Source organism: Abrus precatorius, unplaced genomic scaffold (assembly GCF_003935025.1).
Source record: "Abrus precatorius isolate BTA unplaced genomic scaffold, Abrus_2018 Scaffold2, whole genome shotgun sequence".
Classification (NCBI taxonomy): domain Eukaryota; kingdom Viridiplantae; phylum Streptophyta; class Magnoliopsida; order Fabales; family Fabaceae; genus Abrus; species Abrus precatorius.
In genome coordinates this window covers 20,427,985-20,447,375 of record NW_020874362.1, presented here as the reverse complement: position 1 = coordinate 20,447,375, position 19,391 = coordinate 20,427,985, and the positions used below count along the sequence as shown (strand labels likewise).

General features: G+C 33.8%; 2 protein-coding genes across 2 annotated transcripts; both read left to right on the top strand.

Annotated features, from left to right (window-relative positions):
- The first annotated feature begins 879 nt into the window (after positions 1-879).
- LOC113858978 (F-box/kelch-repeat protein At1g23390-like) lies at positions 880-2,724 on the top strand. Its single transcript, XM_027491789.1, has one exon. The coding sequence runs from the start codon at positions 1,087-1,089 to the stop codon at positions 2,254-2,256; it is 1,170 nt and encodes a 389-aa protein (XP_027347590.1). The 5' UTR covers positions 880-1,086; the 3' UTR covers positions 2,257-2,724.
- A 10,219-nt stretch (positions 2,725-12,943) lies between these two features.
- On the top strand, positions 12,944-18,986 carry LOC113858818 (acyl carrier protein 1, mitochondrial-like). The gene is made up of 2 exons (XM_027491580.1): positions 12,944-13,189; positions 18,574-18,986. Exons 1-2 carry the CDS (start codon positions 12,995-12,997, stop codon positions 18,748-18,750), a joined length of 372 nt encoding a protein of 123 aa, XP_027347381.1. The 5' UTR covers positions 12,944-12,994; the 3' UTR covers positions 18,751-18,986.
- The last annotated feature ends 405 nt before the right edge of the window (positions 18,987-19,391 follow it).

Sequence of the window (19,391 nt, the reverse complement as noted above, 5' to 3'; positions counted from 1 at the left end):
TTTTGTTAAAATATATAAAAAGTGTAAAAATATTTATATTGTCATTCAGTTAATATTTTATTTTCAATTAAATAAATATTATTCATTAAATTACTAATTTTAAAAATTAAGATTAATAAAATTGATTATTGATTAAAAAAGTAAAAGTTGAAATACATGAATCTTTTAGTTTATTTAGCTTTATTCTTATTTTTTTAAAAAAATATACTTCCCTTTTTGATAAATAATAATACTTACTTTATAGATGTGTTTTTATATATTTTTTATTTATATTTTTACATACATTATTATTTTTAAGTTCAATTGTATTTTTATTGGAATACTTTAACACGTGTGATTTTAGTCTTTATAATTGTGATCGATCAATTAGTTCTTTTAATTCTTTAAACGTGTGATTATTATTATTTTTTGATTACCCACATTTAAACTCTTAAATTTTTAGAATATGTAATTTTAATATTTTTAATTTTAATTGTTCATATTTTTTTTAATTTTTAAATTTGGATTTTGATTTCCCTTTTAATTTTAAATCTTCATATTTAATTTTTAAAAATTTTCAAATATTTAAATTAATTTATTCATTAAGAATTTTATTTTATTTTTATTTATAAATTTAGATATTATTTGAAAAATATAAAAAATATTTAATAATTAATAAATTTTATAAGTATAGAAAATAAAATAATTTAAAATAATGTTTAATATTATTATAAAATAAATAATTTTGACTACCAAAACGTGAATTAGTAAAAGAAATTTAAAGTCACAGGTGTATTAAATATTTAAGAAAAAGCTTAACCATGTTATGTCCAATAAGAGATAGATGTTTTAAAGAAAAATAAATAACTTAATTATCTCACTAAATCCTTTTCAAAATTGTAAATAGGCATTTATTATATATACAGATGACATGTCATTTCCGTCCACCAAATGTCATGCGCGTATTGGAAACGACGCAATCTTTCGTTTTCAGTTCAATTTTTCAACCTTTTTACATAATCGCCTCACAACGCATTGTCACTGCCCATTCTGCTCCAGAGCTCTTCACAGAACAAACCCACTCAAACAAATTACAAAGCATTTGAGATGCCAATAAACACCCACTTCCAAGAAGACAAAAGGGAAGCTCCTATCCATGGAGACATCTTAGAAGCCATATTCTCGCACGTGCCACTCATACACTTGGTACCAGCTCGTCACGTGTCAAATGCCTGGAAGCGTGCCGTGTCCTCATCCCTCCGCCACGTCAACCCCGTCGAGCCGTGGCTCACGGTGCACATCCAGAGCAACCGTGCCCTGCACGTCACCAACACCTTCGCGTACGACCCACGCTCTCGCGCGTGGCTTCAGATTCACGCGCCGCATACCCACCACTCCTCTCCTCTCCGCGCGTCGCATTCCTCCCTTGTCTACACCCTCTCCCCCACCGAGTTCACCTTCTCCCTCGACCCCCTCCACCTGACATGGCACCACGCACATGCTCCGCGCGTGTGGCGCACCGACCCAGTCGTAGCGCGCGTGGGAACCTCCATCGTTGTAGCGGGAGGCGTGTGTGACTTCGAGGACGATCCCCTGGCGGTGGAAATGTACGACACGGAGTCCCGCGCGTGGGTTATGTGCCCGTCGATGCCAGCAATACTGAAAGACTCAACGGCGTCGACGTGGCTCTCGGTCGCCGTCGCTGGGGAGAAGATGTACGTGACGGAGAAAAGCTCCGGTATGACGTGCTCGTTTGATTGCAACACGACGACGTGGCAGGGGCCATACAACCTGCGTCCCCACGAGAGCGTGGTGGGCTGCGTGACGGGAACTATACAGCGTCGTTTAATGGTTCTTGGGTTGATAGGGGACGCGGAGAACGTGAAGGGGGTGAAGTTGTGGGAAGTGAAGGGGGAAAGTGAAGTAGGGTTGTGGTGTGAGGAGGTGGGGGAAATGCCGAAGGAGATGATGCTGAAACTAATGGGTGAGGATGGTTGCTTTGGGGTGGTGGGGTCCATTGTGGTGAATTGGATTGGGGATTTTGTTTATGTTCAGAACCCTATGCAGGTGGAGAACATGATTGTGTGTGAGGTTGTTGGTGGTGGTGCTCGAGGAGGGTGGAAGTGGTCCACCGTCAAGAATCTTGTGGTCAACGACGCCACTCGGATGGGGAGAATGCTGTTTTCTGGCGGTGACGTTGGTGTCCACGATTTGCAGACAGCGCTTTCGGCGAATTGTAGGTTTGTGCTCAAAGACATTATGTGTCTCCGATTTTAACTGTATAGAACTACTAAGCCTGTGTCTGGAATGAAACTGTAAACGTGCATATATAATGCAGCGATGAAATAAACGTTTACTTCTGATTATTTAAACGTAAATTTAAATTGAAACTCGTTATTTTATATTATTGTTTTTATTTTGAAAATATATCTTAAATGTTACAAAATAATACATTTTAACAATACAAAAATTGTTTTGCTCATAATAAGGTTTATGTGTTCTCCTGAAATAGGTATCTCTTTCATGATATTATTACACCATGCAGAGAGGAAATTGTCTGAATGGCACAGATATGCTATGATGCTACATGACGATTGTTATGGGTAGGGAAGGTTTTAAGATAAGAGATTTTAATCTCGAACAGTTCTCCACTTAAGTGCATTGTTTTAAGTATTTTAATATTGCTTGTGATTTAAATTTAGATATAATTTTTTAAGAAAGAAGATTATATAATTTTAAAATAAAAAAAAAGTAGTAGATGCATAAGGAAAAACAAAATTCATTCTAATTAATGAACAACACTGGCTAACAGTAGCTACAAAATAACATGTAAACTTTTGCTCTAAGATACACCCGTCAATTGCATTGTATTGAGCTATCTATTCCTTTGCTATTGTTTTGTATGGGACAGCAAGATCGTGTACGGCGTGCGAAGATGAGAGGTTACGACAACGCTGCTTTCATATTTTTGTTTTGTTGCGTTAATAGTAGCTCTTGATGTGAAATTCAGAAAATTCACTTGTTCCTCATTGATGGCCACAATTGAATCCCACCAGGTTTTAATCAAGTAGAAGAACAATACAAATCTCATATTTGGCGAGTTACTCCAAGTTGGAATTTTTACTCTTTTTCTTGCTTGCAGTGAGATAAATTAAATTTTATTATTTCTAAAATTTAAATGATATCTCTTTATCTTACAATTTTAATTCATAAAAGTTGCTTTAATAATAAAGTTTTTACTGCTTAATTGATAATAATAAAAGATAAATTGTTATTTTTTTTTTTATGCAATTGTTACTTGGTTTTAATATTAAGCCGTCATTCTCATCAAAAGAATGATTGAGGTGGTGTAGACACAGAGAAATAATTATATAATTTAAAGAAGTGTATGAACGATTAATTTTTAGCAATACCGTAGCTAAGTGGCTTTTAACTAGGTTTATAAATGATTTTATGGTTTAAATTTTTACATATAAGCATATGATAAAACTCAAATTTTAGTTATCAACTTTTTTAATATCTCATCAAGGACACGTGGAAGAAATCGACAAATAGTAAGTTTTTATTAAATTTATAGAATTTTACCAATGCATTAAATTTAATAACATCATATAACTTTTAAAATAGCTTATTTGGTTTAAATATTTAAAGAGGGTATGTCAAAATTATAAAACTAAGTTATGTATAAAATGTTTATGAACCGACGATGGAGACTTAAACATTAAAGAAAAAACATATATAGCAATACGATGTCAAGATCTGTATTGTATTACACTGAAAATTTTATTTTTTGTCAAAGGCACAATCAAGATTGAACCTAACTTTTTTAGTATCGGACAATAGATTGATCCTAACCCAAACTTTCATGTAATTACATATTTATTATTCACCTATATCTGTTAAGGACCAATTAATGTGATGTGTTATGGCCAAATCCAGCTCTTCATCGACACATACAATACAAGGATGTCGTATAGCCTATGGTCCCATGATGAGTTGAATGTGGTTCATACTTTATAGTAAATTGGGCTATTGCAAATAAAAGTTCGCAAGAATAAGCAGATAGAACATTGAGGAAATAAAATTAAGATTAGACATTATATGCTGTTAAGAAATATCTATTTCCTGCAAATTAGATTTCATAAATTCTTAAAAAGCTTATGATAATACCAACAAATAAATATTTGATAACTCAATTTCGATACCGATGGCTTTACAAAAAGTGAATTTCAAAGAGCTTAGGAAAAAAATTTATATTTTATGAAGATAAATTATATTTTTAACTTACTTCGACAAAGTTATTGATATAGTTTATAAAGATAAATAATTTTCACTGTGATTAAATTTATATCATAAATCTTTATATTTAAAAAACATTATTGAATTAATATTTAATTATGCTACTTATTCAAACATATCCTAAATTGAAAAAATTCAACTAATTTAAAATGAATTAACGAATAATTTATTTAAAAAAAAATAAAAGACATCTTTACTGTTAATAAAAAAATTAAAGAGAATTCAAAAAACTATAATAATTTATGATGCATGTACAAACAATATTCAATATTGATTTTCTAATTAATACTTGAAATTCCAAACCATTTCCGGAAATTTTTTTTATTATTATCATCTAATGATATGTTTACCACTTTACCTTATTAAGAGATGGGCTTCATAGACAATAGTTATGATATTAATAGGGAAGCTATAACATTTCTTATCAATTTGTGATTGGATATGAAAGGATAGAAAAGTTTTAAGACTAAATAAATAAATAAAAATAGATAAAAGAAAGAAAATTGTAAATGAGTACTACATCAACATTTCCGTTCATCATCTAAAAGTTATATAATTTAAATAATTCACAAAAGTCATTTAATAAAATTTTAGAATTTAAAGAGCATAGTCTTCTAAACAATTTAAAGAAACTAAAAATCTTTTCATTTATAAAATAAGAAAACAATAGTCTCAACTATTTTATCTCACTAAGTTATGTGAGACTAGAGTATGACTAAAATCTACAACTAGTAAAAGTTCTACATAAGAATTTTAAGCTAGAAAAAAAAGGGTACTTAAAAAAAGTATTTATTAAATATGGTTAAATTGAATATTGTCAACTTAGAGGTTCAAAAGTAGCAATTAGAGCAACTAGAGCATGTTTTGTGTTACGAACTCAAACACACACCAAAAAATTCATGTTATTTGACTTAGTCATTGAATGAAAATCTTATTGTTTGGATGCTTTTTTATTTTAAAAATATTTTTTATTTCAATTAAAAGGAGTGTCATCTTGTAGACCCCTTAACCCGAGTTTATTAATATATCCTTTCTTTATAATGAAAGAGGAGAAAAGAAACTATCCAGTAAATATTAGAGTTATTTTGGTAGAACCCTAATCTCTTTTAGTTTTTCTTAGTAGATAACCATAACTTCCATTACTACAAAAAGATTAAAATCTTATCTTAACATTTAGTACTTTCATTGTGAACACCACCCTCCCACCTCTTCTATAACTGTACTACTCCAACTCCAACCATTGCTACAATTACTAAGTAGCTACAACATCTAGCTACCAGGCTAGACAACCATCAAAATACTATGGATGCAAGACATGAATCTCTCATCACCATCATGGCCAACCTCATGAATTGTATGCTTCATACTCCATCTCCTTCAAAGATAAATTCTCCTTCCATTATTCACTCTATCTCTATTTTCAACACACTTACAAACCCACCACTTAATCCTTCCATTTCCTTAGTTATTCCATATGTTCCCTTATCTATACCACCTTCATCCACTCCCATTTATTCCACCATTTCACCCCTCATTTCCACACCCCTAACCCTCTTGATCCCCTATTTTCCCCAAATTTTCTCATACCACCACTTACCATTCACATCCCTCCATTACACTCTCCCTATCAAATGCACCCTACCCCAGCAATCAAAATATTATCAACTACCTAAGTTATAGCTTAGTATTTTTTACAGTAAATATCCACTTGGTTGGTTGTTTCAAGCAAATTAGTTTTTTCAATTTTATCAAATTTTGTTGGAACAACGTTTGCCTTTAATTGCTTTTTATATGCAAAGGGATGCATTAAGCTAGTTTCAATGGATCTACTATAATCATTAGCTTCACAATTGGTTTTCTTTTACTCGAGCCTTAGAAGTTCATTTTGGTCCTTCAGCTTATGAAAGCCTTTAGGAAAAATTATTTAAATTGAGGCAGTTTGGTTCTATTGTTGATTATCAAGTGGCTTTTGAATGTCTTTGCAATCACATTTATGAGTTAACCTTATATATGATCCTAAATTGCTTAGTTTTGGGTTTAAATCAAGAAATTTGATGTGAGATTGCAGTTTTATAGCCCTATTCAATTTCTTATGCAATTGGCCTTGCTAAATTAGTGGAAGCCAAAATTAAAGATTCTAAATAAAAAATTTAGCTGTTTATCTAGCACTTATCCAAAAGCTAGCACCAAATTTCAACTCCCTCACCACCCACTCCACTTTCCAATGCTCCCCTACCTATTTAACATCTCACACAAGCCTAAATGCACAAGAGGCACACACAAGGCCTATGTTTTAATTGTGATGAGAAGTTAATAGCAGATCATCGTTGTGCTCAAAAGAAATTTCTATTACTCATGGTAGATGAGAAGGAGGATCAACCCCCTCAACCAGAAGAGAAGGTGGATTCTGAATTATTACTTGACTTTGATTGTGTCTATTTTCAAGTCACTCCACAAGCTCTCACTAGGCTAATGATAAGTGTCAATTTTTAATAATTTGCAATGCATATTTGACACTTATTTAATTCCTTTCATATAGTTTGTAATTTAATTTCCTTTTAATTTCAAGCAATTTAAATTTAACATCCTTTCAATTTGAAGCCATTTAAATTTAGTATTTATTGTTATTTTATTTAGGAAGAAGAAATATTTGATCCATTTTCTTGTGTGAATTTTCTTAGGGCAAAAGTTTGATGAGGATTGAAGGGAAAAGAGGCTGAAGTCACCTAGATTGATTAGCTCTCGCTCAAGCGAGAAGTTCCTTGCTTGAGCAAGAATGCATGTTGCAGACCTGACTCTCTGCTTAATGACCTTTGCCTAAGCGTGAAGCCCTGTTGCAAACTTAACTCTTTGTTTGATTCTCGATTAAGACAAAATTGTCTCGCTTGAGTGAGAATCCCTTGCCAGCCTGAGTGAGACATGTGGCTTGAGTGATATGTCTTCTCGCTTGAGTGAGAATGCTTGCCTAAGCAAGAATTCACTTATTTCCCCATTTGGAAAGAAGATTCAACTTAAGAAAAGGGAAGAGCCCGCATTTGATGACCTAATTTTAGAAGTGTAGAACTACGAATGAGGCTTGGGAGAGCGGTGAAGATCATTGGGAACCAATTTCTAACCCTTTTTCCTTTCTTTTCCTTATTGTAATGCACGTCATGGGTAGCTAAACCTTTATTGTGATTTGATATAATCTTCATAATTTGAAAACTTTGGTGTTTTTAATATGTTTGTTCATTTCCATAAGTTATGATTATTTCATTCTGTTACTAATACTTAATTCTACCTTATAGAGAATGATTCATGATTTGAGAATTGGGGTTAAGTTGAAAAACTATCTTGAAACCCTGTTTGAATGAAACTCCCAATGTGTTGGAAATGTAGGAATAGATTTCAATGTGTTGTATACTAAATAGCTCTTAATTGTAATGCTAGAGTATTTATTGAATAGATAAAGAATTATCATTCAGAAAATTATTCTTGAAAACTTGGGCGCGAGGAATTAAAACAAAATAATATAAAGAGAGTGCATATATAACTATGGAACATATTCAATGTATGTAATTGCCAAAGTACGAGGAGAATGATTGATGAAATTTGATAAATCCACATTTTACTATATTTTTAGCCTAGTTTTTGTTAGTAAACAAAGAGTTAAATAGTAAATAAACTTGAAAATATCATAAAAATTGCATTAATATTCATAATTGTATAAATAGTTTTGATTTTTAGATTTTTAGTCTAATTCTGAACAATTTGACTTAAAATGACTTAATCCTTGTGCAGAAACTTGAGCTGAGAATTTGAGTTGAAAATTGAAGTGAAGAAAGTAGAGGAATTGAGTTTAAAAGATGAAGAATCAAGTATTATGTGTAGGGCGTAATCACTCTGAGTACATAGAGTGAACACTTTGAAGAAGAAAATTTATGAAGATCAAGAGCTTAGTCACTTCAAGTGTTCAAAGTAGCTATGTAATGCCCCGAATTTTGTAAATATTGATTATTGTTATTTATATATAAATCTAAATATGTATACCTATATACGTGTGTTGATTTACTTGGTAATGATGTCTATGTGTATTAAGTGTATAGATGTGTGTATTGTGTGTATGCATGACTAGATAGGGCTGAATGGGCTAAGTGCCTAAGTGTAGGACATGGTACTGGGTTGTTCTCACTGCAGCGAGGGGATTCTCGTTGTAGCGAGAGGACCCTAGGAGGAAAAGGGTAAATTGTCGCCTTCTTGCTGTAGCGAGAGACGTCTCGCTGTGGCGACAGAGCGGCAGTTTGGGGCGCATTTCTGGGTGCAGTTTTGCTGTAGCGAGAGGGTTTCGTTGTAGCAAGATTCTGCAGAAACCAGAGTGCAGTTTTCTCTGGTTTTTTGTTGTAGCGAGAGGGCGTGTCGTTGCAGCGAGGCGACCTCGCTGCTGCAAGAATATCTCGCTGTAGCGAGAGTGTCGCAACCAAAAAAGGATTTAAAGGGGGTTAGGGTTCAGAGCGGGTTATTTCTCCCTCTCCTTTTGAAATCCATTCGATTCTCTCACTTCCAAACCCTATTCCACAGATTAAATTGCCTCCAAAGCCGTTCGGGAGCTTGATTGAAGGTTGAATCCATGTGGGAAACGCTTGGAGGTGAGTTTTAATGCTTAGGGTTCTGTTTCTCATTCCCTTTTCTCTGTTTTTGGGTTTCCTTGGGTTCTCATGGAATTCTTTCATGTGTTTTAGGCCAAAATCTGTGTAAGGAGCACGTCCGTGGTCGAATCCGAGTGTGGGTCTTTAATCCAAGGTAAGGGGGGGACTCTACCCTACTCTTTTATGTGTGATTTGCTGTATTTTGTGGAATATTGTGATATGGCCTAATAGAGGGTAGGAAATTGCTGTGAATTACGATGTGAGCTATGTGCCGTGATAGGTGATTTATTTACTAGATGTTGTATGATAGGATGAGGGCCTGTATGCTGAGCATTGTGAATGAATATTGTGAAATGTGGGCCCAAGGGCCGTGTAATATGATTGAGTATAGGCTATGTGCCGTGTGTTATGAAAATGAAATATAGGCCTTGTGCCGTACAACTATGAAATGCGGGCTATGTGCTATTAATTGTGGGCTATGTGCCGTGTACTGAATGTGTGTGACTGGGGCGTATTAGCGCCGTTGTAATGTGCTATGAATGGTTCAGCAATATACTAAGGGTGTGAAAGATTGAGGATGGTAGAAATACCTCGGGAAAGAGGCAGTGATGGTGACACCGACTGTGGAACAGGTGCACCACGGGCCACACACTTTCTTCTTGACTAGACCTCTGACCATTACCTTTGCTGAGCGACCCGTAACTGCTCACGTGGTATCTGTGAGGCAGGGGTAACCGGCGACCATTCATGGTGTAAATCTGTGATCATAGTGTTATAGTGAGTGTGGCTGGTGTGCGTATGCGTAGATTTGTATTTTATACTTATGGATGTGAATTGCTGCCTATAACTGTGTTTGTTTAATGTATTGGAAATGCTCTGGAGGTGAGACTTTACGTTGATTGCGTGTTTTTGGGTAGTGTAGAGTACTCATCCTTACATTTATTTTTCAGGTAATCAAGACGATCAGCACCGGACTCAGTGAAGGGATGGATGGAACTGCTATAGGACTTAGGATTTTAATTTGAAACTAATGTATTTGAATGGATCTTGTAGTAGTGACTTGATAAAAATTGTAACCCCTTTCCTTATTTCGAAATATTTGATGAAACCAACGATTGAGAACCTTATTTGAAATGAAATTTATTTTTATTCCGAATTTGTGAAATTATGATTTATCAAAATTAAAATTAAGGTGTTACAAGCTACGCCCAAGGCTAATTCAGAATTACATAGTGCGCGTAGCTACTTCAAGTGTTTAGAGTGGCTATGCAATTGAGCGCGTAGCCACTTCAAGTGCTGAGAGTAGCTACGCATGAGGATCTTCCCATGTAGAACACTTGCGCGTAGACACTTCAACCACTTAAAGTGTCTACGCAAAAGTAATAAAATTTTAAATACCACTTCCAAGTGTCAACTTTAGACGATTTGAGTTCCTAATTCAGTTTTAGAAGCTTCTAGAAGACCTTTGATGCTAGAATTCTCAGAGATTAATGTGTAGAAAGGAAAAAGGCAAGAAAAAAATTATAAATAGAAGTTCGAGGTTCAGAAAATGAGACTTTTGTTCATTTTTGTTATTTTTCACCTTGTAACTATTTTAACTTCCAAGGGAAGTTAGAGAGAGAGATGAGGAGCGACTTTTAAGCTTCATTGCTAGAGGAATCAGTATGAAGATTGGGTCTTGAAAGATGTTCTTCTGCTTCTTGTCTTCTTCTTCTCTTACTTCTTCTTCTTTCATTGTAATGTTGTTTTAAACCTTTTTGGTTAGGGATCTATGGATCCAGATTTGATGTTGTGATGTAATTGTGGATTGGATCTTGAGATTTTAATTGAATTGAGTATATGATTCTGTTCTTAATGCAGTTGTGAATTAATCCTTCATTCAATTGAATTTAGAGGAATTTTCATAAATAGAAATTGAGTTTATTTCTCAGATCTGAATCATATGCCTAGGTTATTGAGATCTTAAGAATAAGTATCATGATCTAGTAATCCTATAATTTCTAGAACTTAATGTAGTATTTCATTAAATTTCACCTAAGAGATTAGGGAGATTTAATTAGGTATTAAGATCAATGAGGAAAAGAATTGTCCTTTGGTTAAAGAAGTGAAATTGATTATCAATCAATTAACATTCTCAAGAGTTCAAAACATGATTACATTGTAATTGAAAATCTGGTAAAGTGATTCCTAACTATTTTTCATATAGCATTCTTAATACAAAATTCGTACTCTGTTTTTACAGCAAGTTTATTACTTTTTATTGTTTTTATTTCTTACTTTTACATGTTACAAACATCTCAAATGAATTGTTTTATTCAACTAATTGTTAAATTGTGAAGTGTTAATTGAAATAAGATCCTTGTGGACGATATTTGGGGCTCATATTGAATTCTAAATTTTATTACTTGCTACAACTACCTAGTACACTTGCTAGTTAGTATCTCTATCAAATTGTAAGTAACAAAATTCAATCCCTAATCAAATCATATTAGTTTAATTCACTTTTATTATATTTTGCTAGTTACTTTTAATGAACTCAACCAACCAAAAAATCAATTCAAACTCAGTTGTAAGTTTGTGAATACTTATAAATTTGTTATTTTAATTAGGATATTAGAGATTGCATAAGTATCTTGCAATCCTTGTAGATATGACAATCCATTACTCACCTTATACATCAAAAACTTGGTGCGCTTGTCAAAGTAAAATAAAAATTCAAACAGTTACGCACTCCACAAACCCAGCGTTTTAAAGGGTACATTCAAGGACTCCCTCTATTAGTTCTTATAGATTTTGGTAGCTCTCATAACATCCTTCAACCAAGGATAACTACATATTTGCAATTGACTACTGCGCCTACTCCTCCATTTTCAATTATAGTGGACAATGAAGATCGTATTTTTTATAAAGGAAAATACGAGGATGTTTCCTTATCTCTACAAAGCCATCAATTTGCTATTCCCTTCTATCTATTACCAATAGTTGGTGTTGATGTGGTTCTAGGCATTGATTGGCTAAGATCCTTGGGTTCCTTTATTGTTGTCGTCTCTAGCATCTCATTTACACATTTTAATCAATTTATTACCCTAACTGGCCTAATCGGTTCCTTTCCCTCTCCAACCTCTTATCATCAATTTTATCAACTCTTCAATACCAACTTTATAGCTCCCTCCATCTCCTCAAATTTGTTGAGTCAAATTTCACCCTAAATTCCAACTTGACCCTAATCCTTTACTTGATGCTTCTTCACTCTTCTCTTGGACATCCAAAATCTTCTCTTATCTTACTTTTCTGCATTTATCCCTCCCGAAGGCCTTTTCCCACTTAGGAATGGATAATAAATTGCTAAATGCTATTGATAAACTAATAAAAAGCATTTTAGAAATTAAGAATAATATCCTTGTTTTGAGTTTAAAATTTAATTCAAATTTAAGAGTTATATATTTTGTCAAGTGTATATTTAAATATAAAAATCTATAGATTATTTAAATAAATAATTAAATATAATTAATTGTTGTTGTAAGTAATTACTTAAAATACATTTTATATTTGAATATATTAGCCAAAAAAATTAAAATAATTTATTTTGTTTAGATTGTCTAACGCAATTATTTTTTAATACTACAATTACAGTAAAAAATTTATTTGTAATAGTTAATTTTATATTTAAATTAATTATTTGTAATAATTATAAATTTTGTTATAATTTTAAATATTATTATTTTTTTAATCCAAATTTAATTTTTTTAAAATTTTACAACACTTAGTATTAATAGAAATGAATTATCTTAATTTACATAATTTGTATCTCAATTTCAAAATTTCATCTGTCTGATTTATTTTTATCTAAAAAATAAAATAAAATGAATATTATTTTTACTTTATAAATATTTTTTTAAATTTAAGAATGTCTATAATGTAAAAAAATATTTCTAATGTATAATGCAATGATCTTCATGAAAAAAACTACGTAAAATAAACTTAAATGAGATAAAAAATTAAGCAAAATATGTTAATAACTAAGCACTGGTCTCATTGTTTTACTACTAAATACAGAGTTATTGACACACTCATTTTGCAAAGACAGAGAGATGGCACTGAGAGCAGCCATACTTCACCATGTTCGTGTGCCAATCCAAGGGGCTCCCAAATTGCAACCATGGTGTAGTTCTCTGACTTTCCTACGCTTCATGTCCTCACACGGTGATGATCATCTCACCAAAGAAGTGGTCATCGAGAGAGTCGTTGCTGTTGTCAAAGATTTTCCCAAGGTCGATCCCTCCAAGGTCTCTCTCTCTCTCCCTCTCTCTTTTTCTGACCCTTCATTCAATTTTTTTTAATGGTTTCTTGTCTTGATTAGTGTAAAAATATAAAATGAGAAATGGGTATTCTGATCATTAATTTACTGATTTGTACCAATGGCTTGCCCTCAAATTTGAAAAATTGCGTCAACAGCCAATTGGATAGCATTGTGAAAAATCAGAAGTGGGTATCCCAAATTGTTTTTCTGTTGATTTGGTCAAAAGGGTTTTCCCAAAGTTTGGAAATTTAGCTCAATAACTAGATGTTTGTAATCTTAATTACTGTGAAAAATGTGAAGTGGATGTTCTGTTGATTTGGACAAAAGGGTCTTCTGTCTGATCTGGGTTGTGTTTATACTTTGTTTTGTTAGTTAATGTGGAAAATGACAAATGCGTATCTCAGCTTGTTATTATGTTGATTTAACCAAATGATTTCCTCAAAGTTTGTGAAAATTTAGCTGAATGATAACTTAGATGTCTGCAGTCTTACCTTGATAAGTGGGGAGGTTGTTCTCTTTGTTGTGTAACACCCCTAATTTTATGAGTTTAAATTTTTTTATGCTCATTTGTAACGAATATTTAAATACTTATTTTGTGGAGAAATTGTTTTTTCCTCTTTTTCTCTTTCTTCTTTCCATTGCCAATTGTGATTGATTTAGTAGACTGTTTTACCTTATTCGCGAATTGGGTGAACCAAGAGTGATACACTAGATTCTTGATGACAAAATTGTTGTACCTTTGATCTGGGAATCTCTTGTCACGCATTTGTAACCACTCAAAGAATTCTTTCACCTCACATGCAAAACCATGCCACTTATCCTATTCATTGGACATTATATTAGAGGTATGGTGACCTTGTAGCCTTTGAACTAAAATTCTGCTACTTACTTTTAATCGAGTTGGAAATCAAGACTGGCATCTATGTTGCATTATAATTTGCTCACTCATTACCCATTTAATTTTCACATATACAAGGCCCAAATTTACGAAGTTTTTGCTGTCCAGCCCACCTATAATTCCCTTTGAATGATCCTTGAATTTTTGCAGCCCATGCCATACAAAGCTAACGCCCAATTTCCCAGCATTTTGTTCCTAATAGACGCCCCATTAAACTTGAATAATACTTGACTTTTGCTGTCCAGCCATACTGAGAATCCTAAGAATTTTGGATCAAATTTTAGGAGCTTTCCATGTGTCTTGTACATAATGTAGCCGACCTGCATATCTTATTTTTCCCAACATACCAATTCAGCCGCACAGCAAATTTTCCAAAGCCTTTGGCCCAAAATTTTGGAAGCTTTCACGTGCAAATACTCTGCCCAGCTGCACCTATTGCCTCGAGTTTAAAATGGCCAATTAGGAAAGTGTCCTAATTGTAAATTTAGGCCGTGCAAGGCCAAAGACTTAGTGACCTTGGAAAGTGTCCAGCCACCAAGTTGTCTCATCACCTCCTTTTTACCCAATAAAACTTCATGCAAATCCTAAGGTCTAATCGTACTTAAACCACCAGAAAGAAACCTGTTCTTGAATTGGGCACCAAAAGGAAGGTTTGCTTTGTTCCTTGATTCACTTGCATGAGAAACCTAAGACAAAACTCCAAAGAGAAACTCCATCTAAATACCATCTTGCAAGCTGCTTTAGAGCAACCGAGAGCTTACACCACCTTTTCATGGCTATGCATGTCACCCTTGAGCTCTAAATCACCACAAGTTGATTGAACACCCAGCTGCACCCTCCCTTAAATTTTCTTCCCATTGACTCATAGCAATCAAGGACTGCACCACTCCTTCCACTATCATGCAGCACTGTTTCTGAAATCTAAGGGCGTCAAATCTCATTCCATTGTTTCGCTGCACATTCTCTTGAATTTTCTTCCACTCTGCTCCTAAGAACCGAGAGGCGAATAGGGAGATCACTACACCACTGAGTAACTGAGAGCACTTTGAGCCTGCAAGAGGAGACTTGGGAGGAAACCGCTGCATCTGTCCATCTCACATTCTCACCTTCTCCTTTTCCTTTCGCATAACACGTAATAAGGTAAGGGGGGACTCCATTGTTTGCTTAGGATATTTTAGAATCTGCTGCATGGTAGTGTGTCGGGATGAAGTCTTATATTGCATGCTAGCCTCGGGTTAACCACTAAGATAAAGTATGTGTGGAGATATTTAACTATGACGTGCTGATTTTGTGATTCTGCATGAAGAGAAACTGCCTTTTTGTCATGTTGTGATGTTAATGGTCTCGGACCAGTCCAAAAATGGTATGTATGTAGGGATATTTTGCTGTACCTTACTGAACATATGTCACTGCATGACAAGAGTTTATTTTCTTCCATTTAATGACCTCAATGCCCTCGGCCTAACTCTGATTTTGAGAAAATATGTGAAGTATGATTGTGTTGGGAAACCTGTATACTAGTAAAAAGGGAATTACTCTCTGTTGCTTCATTGCATGTTTGTTTGGTCTTGGTCCTGTTCTGAATTAGGGAGAAAAATGAGGTATTAGTGTCTTGCTTAAATCTGCACAAAATTGGAAGAAAGGGCTTCTCTGTTTTGCTGATTTTGAATCTGTAGAAGTGTCGGTTCTGTGTTGGATTATGATGCAATGCATGTGATATTTTACTGCATTCTGCTACATACATGTTTCTGCATTATAAGGAATACTTCTTCATTCACTTCTGTGGTGTTTGTGGTCTCGGATCAATCTGAAATTAGTGTAAATGCATGAATATTTTGCTGCATTCCATTGGTTCTGTATTACAACATGAGGATGGTTTATTCTTTTCCATTTTTCTGATCTTGATGCTCTCAGTCTGGCTTTAGTTGTGTGGTATCTGTAATCCATTGTCATTCTGTGTAATCTGCATGTTATCTGAGTTATATGTATGATCTCTATTCACTTCATTTCATGTCTTATCGGTCTCAAATCAGTTCCAACTTAAGTGCATGTGTGATGTACTGATATGTTGACTAAAAACTGCATAATGTTTGGATAAAAAGGCTATGTTACCTTGTGTATGAAAGTGTGAAGTGTTCAGATGGATCCTTGGGTCTAATGTTTTGAGTGTCACATGTTGCATTAAAAGAAAATAAATTTATTCATATGTGGTCCATGGTAGTGTATTTGGATTTATATTACTGTAATTTTTATGTCAAAGTATTGACTTGGAAGGCATTCAGATAATCAGATTCCTCTCATTCAATAAAGCATGATTTCTGACTAATTGAATAAGATATTTTGAATCTCTTCATTCCTGAGCTAAATGTGAAAGGCTTTCATTTTTATGAAGGCATTTTTGTGTTTAATATGCAAAGAAATGAAGGACTTGAAGACAATCCCCCTTGATTGATGCACTTTTCAATTCTTTTATCTTTCATCTTGGCTTGTTTTTATCCTTTCTTTTTTGTTAAGGATTGTTTTTATCCTTGTACTTGGTAACTCTTTCCCTCAAAAGTAAACAAATTAGTTATATTCAGAACAGTAGTTATGGAACTGTAACCTGTTTCCCAGACACATTGGGTTCAAACAATACCATTTTCTTGATTAATCTTTTTCAAAATTGAAGATGATTTCTTTACTGGGTTCAGAATGGCCTTCCATGACCTTGTCCCTCCTTTCCACGTGGGTCTGAACTTCGAACTTCAAGCTCTTTTGTGTTGCAGAGAGAGGAGGCTGATACAGATAAGGTTGTTGATAGCGAGTTTGTTGTTTGAAGTTTTCTCTGTAGTTTCTCCCTTTTTCCTTTTTATTATTTATCTATTTTCGGAAAGGGGGGTGCTCCCCAAAAGTGAAGAAATGCTTGAAATGAGTAGGTGAAGAAATTGGGAGCTAGAATCCTTAAACATTATAACCTTTACTTTTTTGCTATACCCATTACCCCACTAAGAGAAAGCCAACTCCCCAGGGTTGGGGGGGTTATAACTATTGAAATTATAGGATTTTAGGGATGGGGGGAGGAAAAAGTTCTGAGTAAATATTATGGGATTGATATTGACTTGATATGATGTGATGTAGTAAAATAGATAATATGATCTTAAAACCTACTAACCCTTGTTATATTAATCATAATCTTAACTAGATTGGAAACAATTCTTGAGATAAGGAAATACAGTAACCAATCCTAAGAACAAGAAATAATGGGGAAACTAATCCTGAAGCATAATCTAAGATATGACATTTTCATATTCTAACAATAACCTTTTTGTAAAACCCCAATGTTAAATACATCTAACTCCCTAGTCCCTAGTTACGCTTATTACAAGGCCTTACAAATTAGCAGTACTTAATTTTCAATATTAAATGGAGAGTTCAGTGGTTTAGTCTGTAATATGGGTATTATGTCCAAAGTGAACACAAAAAAGTTTTATGAAACAACACTAATACAAATATAATACTTGTTCGTAATAAAAGGTTTCATCATATTTATAATAAGTTAAACCAAAATATATAGAATGTATTCCATTCCCAAACTTGGATATAAAGTTTCCTTCGACAAATTTTTTTTCACAGCTACAAGCTAGACTATTTTCCCCCAAATTCGGAAACTTCAGAGCTAGCTAGATAGATTTCTTTAGCATATATAGAAACTGGAAAAAGTCCCAAGGGATTCATTTATATAAAAATAAACATGACCCAAATTGTGAGTGGGCAACAGCAGTATCATTTGTGCATCTGCCACCATGAATGATTTAAGACCATCATAAAATTTACCAAAAAAGACATGATAACATTCAAGGAAGTGTTATGGTCTTGTGAATAATATCAAGAGAATCTAATTATTTAAACATTGTAGATCTTGGTTAAGGTCTCAGATCTATAATACTATTTTGTTTTAAAGTCTGAAGAACATCTTTTGCTACTGATATTGGATGGATATCAGTGCAGGAAGAAGGTGTAGATACACTCAGCAATGAGAGATAGAGAAACAAAAAGGGTAGAGACACTGCATAAGTTCAAGGGTCTGCATTCTCCCTGCCTATGAAGCAATGACCCTGGATACAGCATGTGCAATGCATATTAAGTTGATCTGAAGGATGTTAGTGTGCCACTAAGGGTAGAATAGAGAGTGCAAACTATCTATGTTTGTTTGTATTCTTCGCCCATAGAAACTAATTTTCATTCAGAAGCTTCCAAAATTGTTTTCAGAATATCTTTTAAATATGCAAATAATCAAAGAGATTATATTTCTTTTGCTTTTGAAAACCTTTTCTATTTTTTCAATCCTTTGTTTAGCTCTTGCACTTTATTTCTTTAATTTGATTGCGATGCTTATTATTCTATTTTGCATATTTGGTGACACTGCTTTCTTGTAAATTGTAAGCATGGCAGATACCGTTTTCTTGTGTTTATTGGTTTCTTCCACTCCTCAGGTGACTCCAGATGTCCATTTCCAGAAGGATTTGGGATTGGATAGCTTGGACAATGTGGAAATTGTAATGGCACTAGAAGAGGAGTTCAAGCTAGAGATCCCAGACAAGGAAGCTGATAAAATTGACTCTTGTCATCTTGCCATTGAATATATTTCTAACCATCCTATGGCTAGTTAAGTAACTAGTAGTCTTTTCCCTATTTGAATCCATGTTGAACTTAAGCATCAAGGCAACCTTGAACCTTCCCCTTACTTTCTCTGGATGTTTCTTTTTCTTTTCTCATTTAAATTGGAGGAAAGGGGCTGGTTGTTTAAAATAATGTGAATTGTTCTGAGAGGAGTTTACCAATGAAGAGCTGGTGGTGCTGGGTTTTTGAAGGACAATAATTTCTACTGAGTTTTGATTTTTTCCATGCTATTTCTGTGATCTGCTCCGGTAAATGGTCTGTGTTATGTCTTTAAGGATATCCATTTACCCCCTAAAGTGAATTGTTTTAGACTTGTTAAGCATACCTTCGCAGGAAACATCATTATTCTCCAATTTTGCTCTTCATAATTGGCCACTTGGGCACCACCGCCAATACGCAAATCGATAGCTTCACATGGATTCATGTTTATTTTAACGTTACTAATTGTAACATTTGTTTTAGATTTACTTCTCATGTATTTTTTAACATGTTTTCTAAGACAAATTCACTGCAAACATGAATGATTTGGAGAATCATGTTAGAACTGCATTTATGTTAAAAGCTTTGTTAATGAATATTCTAAGGGGCCTCAAGAGAGTGTATTTTCCTCTGGTTGGTTATGCAAAACGCA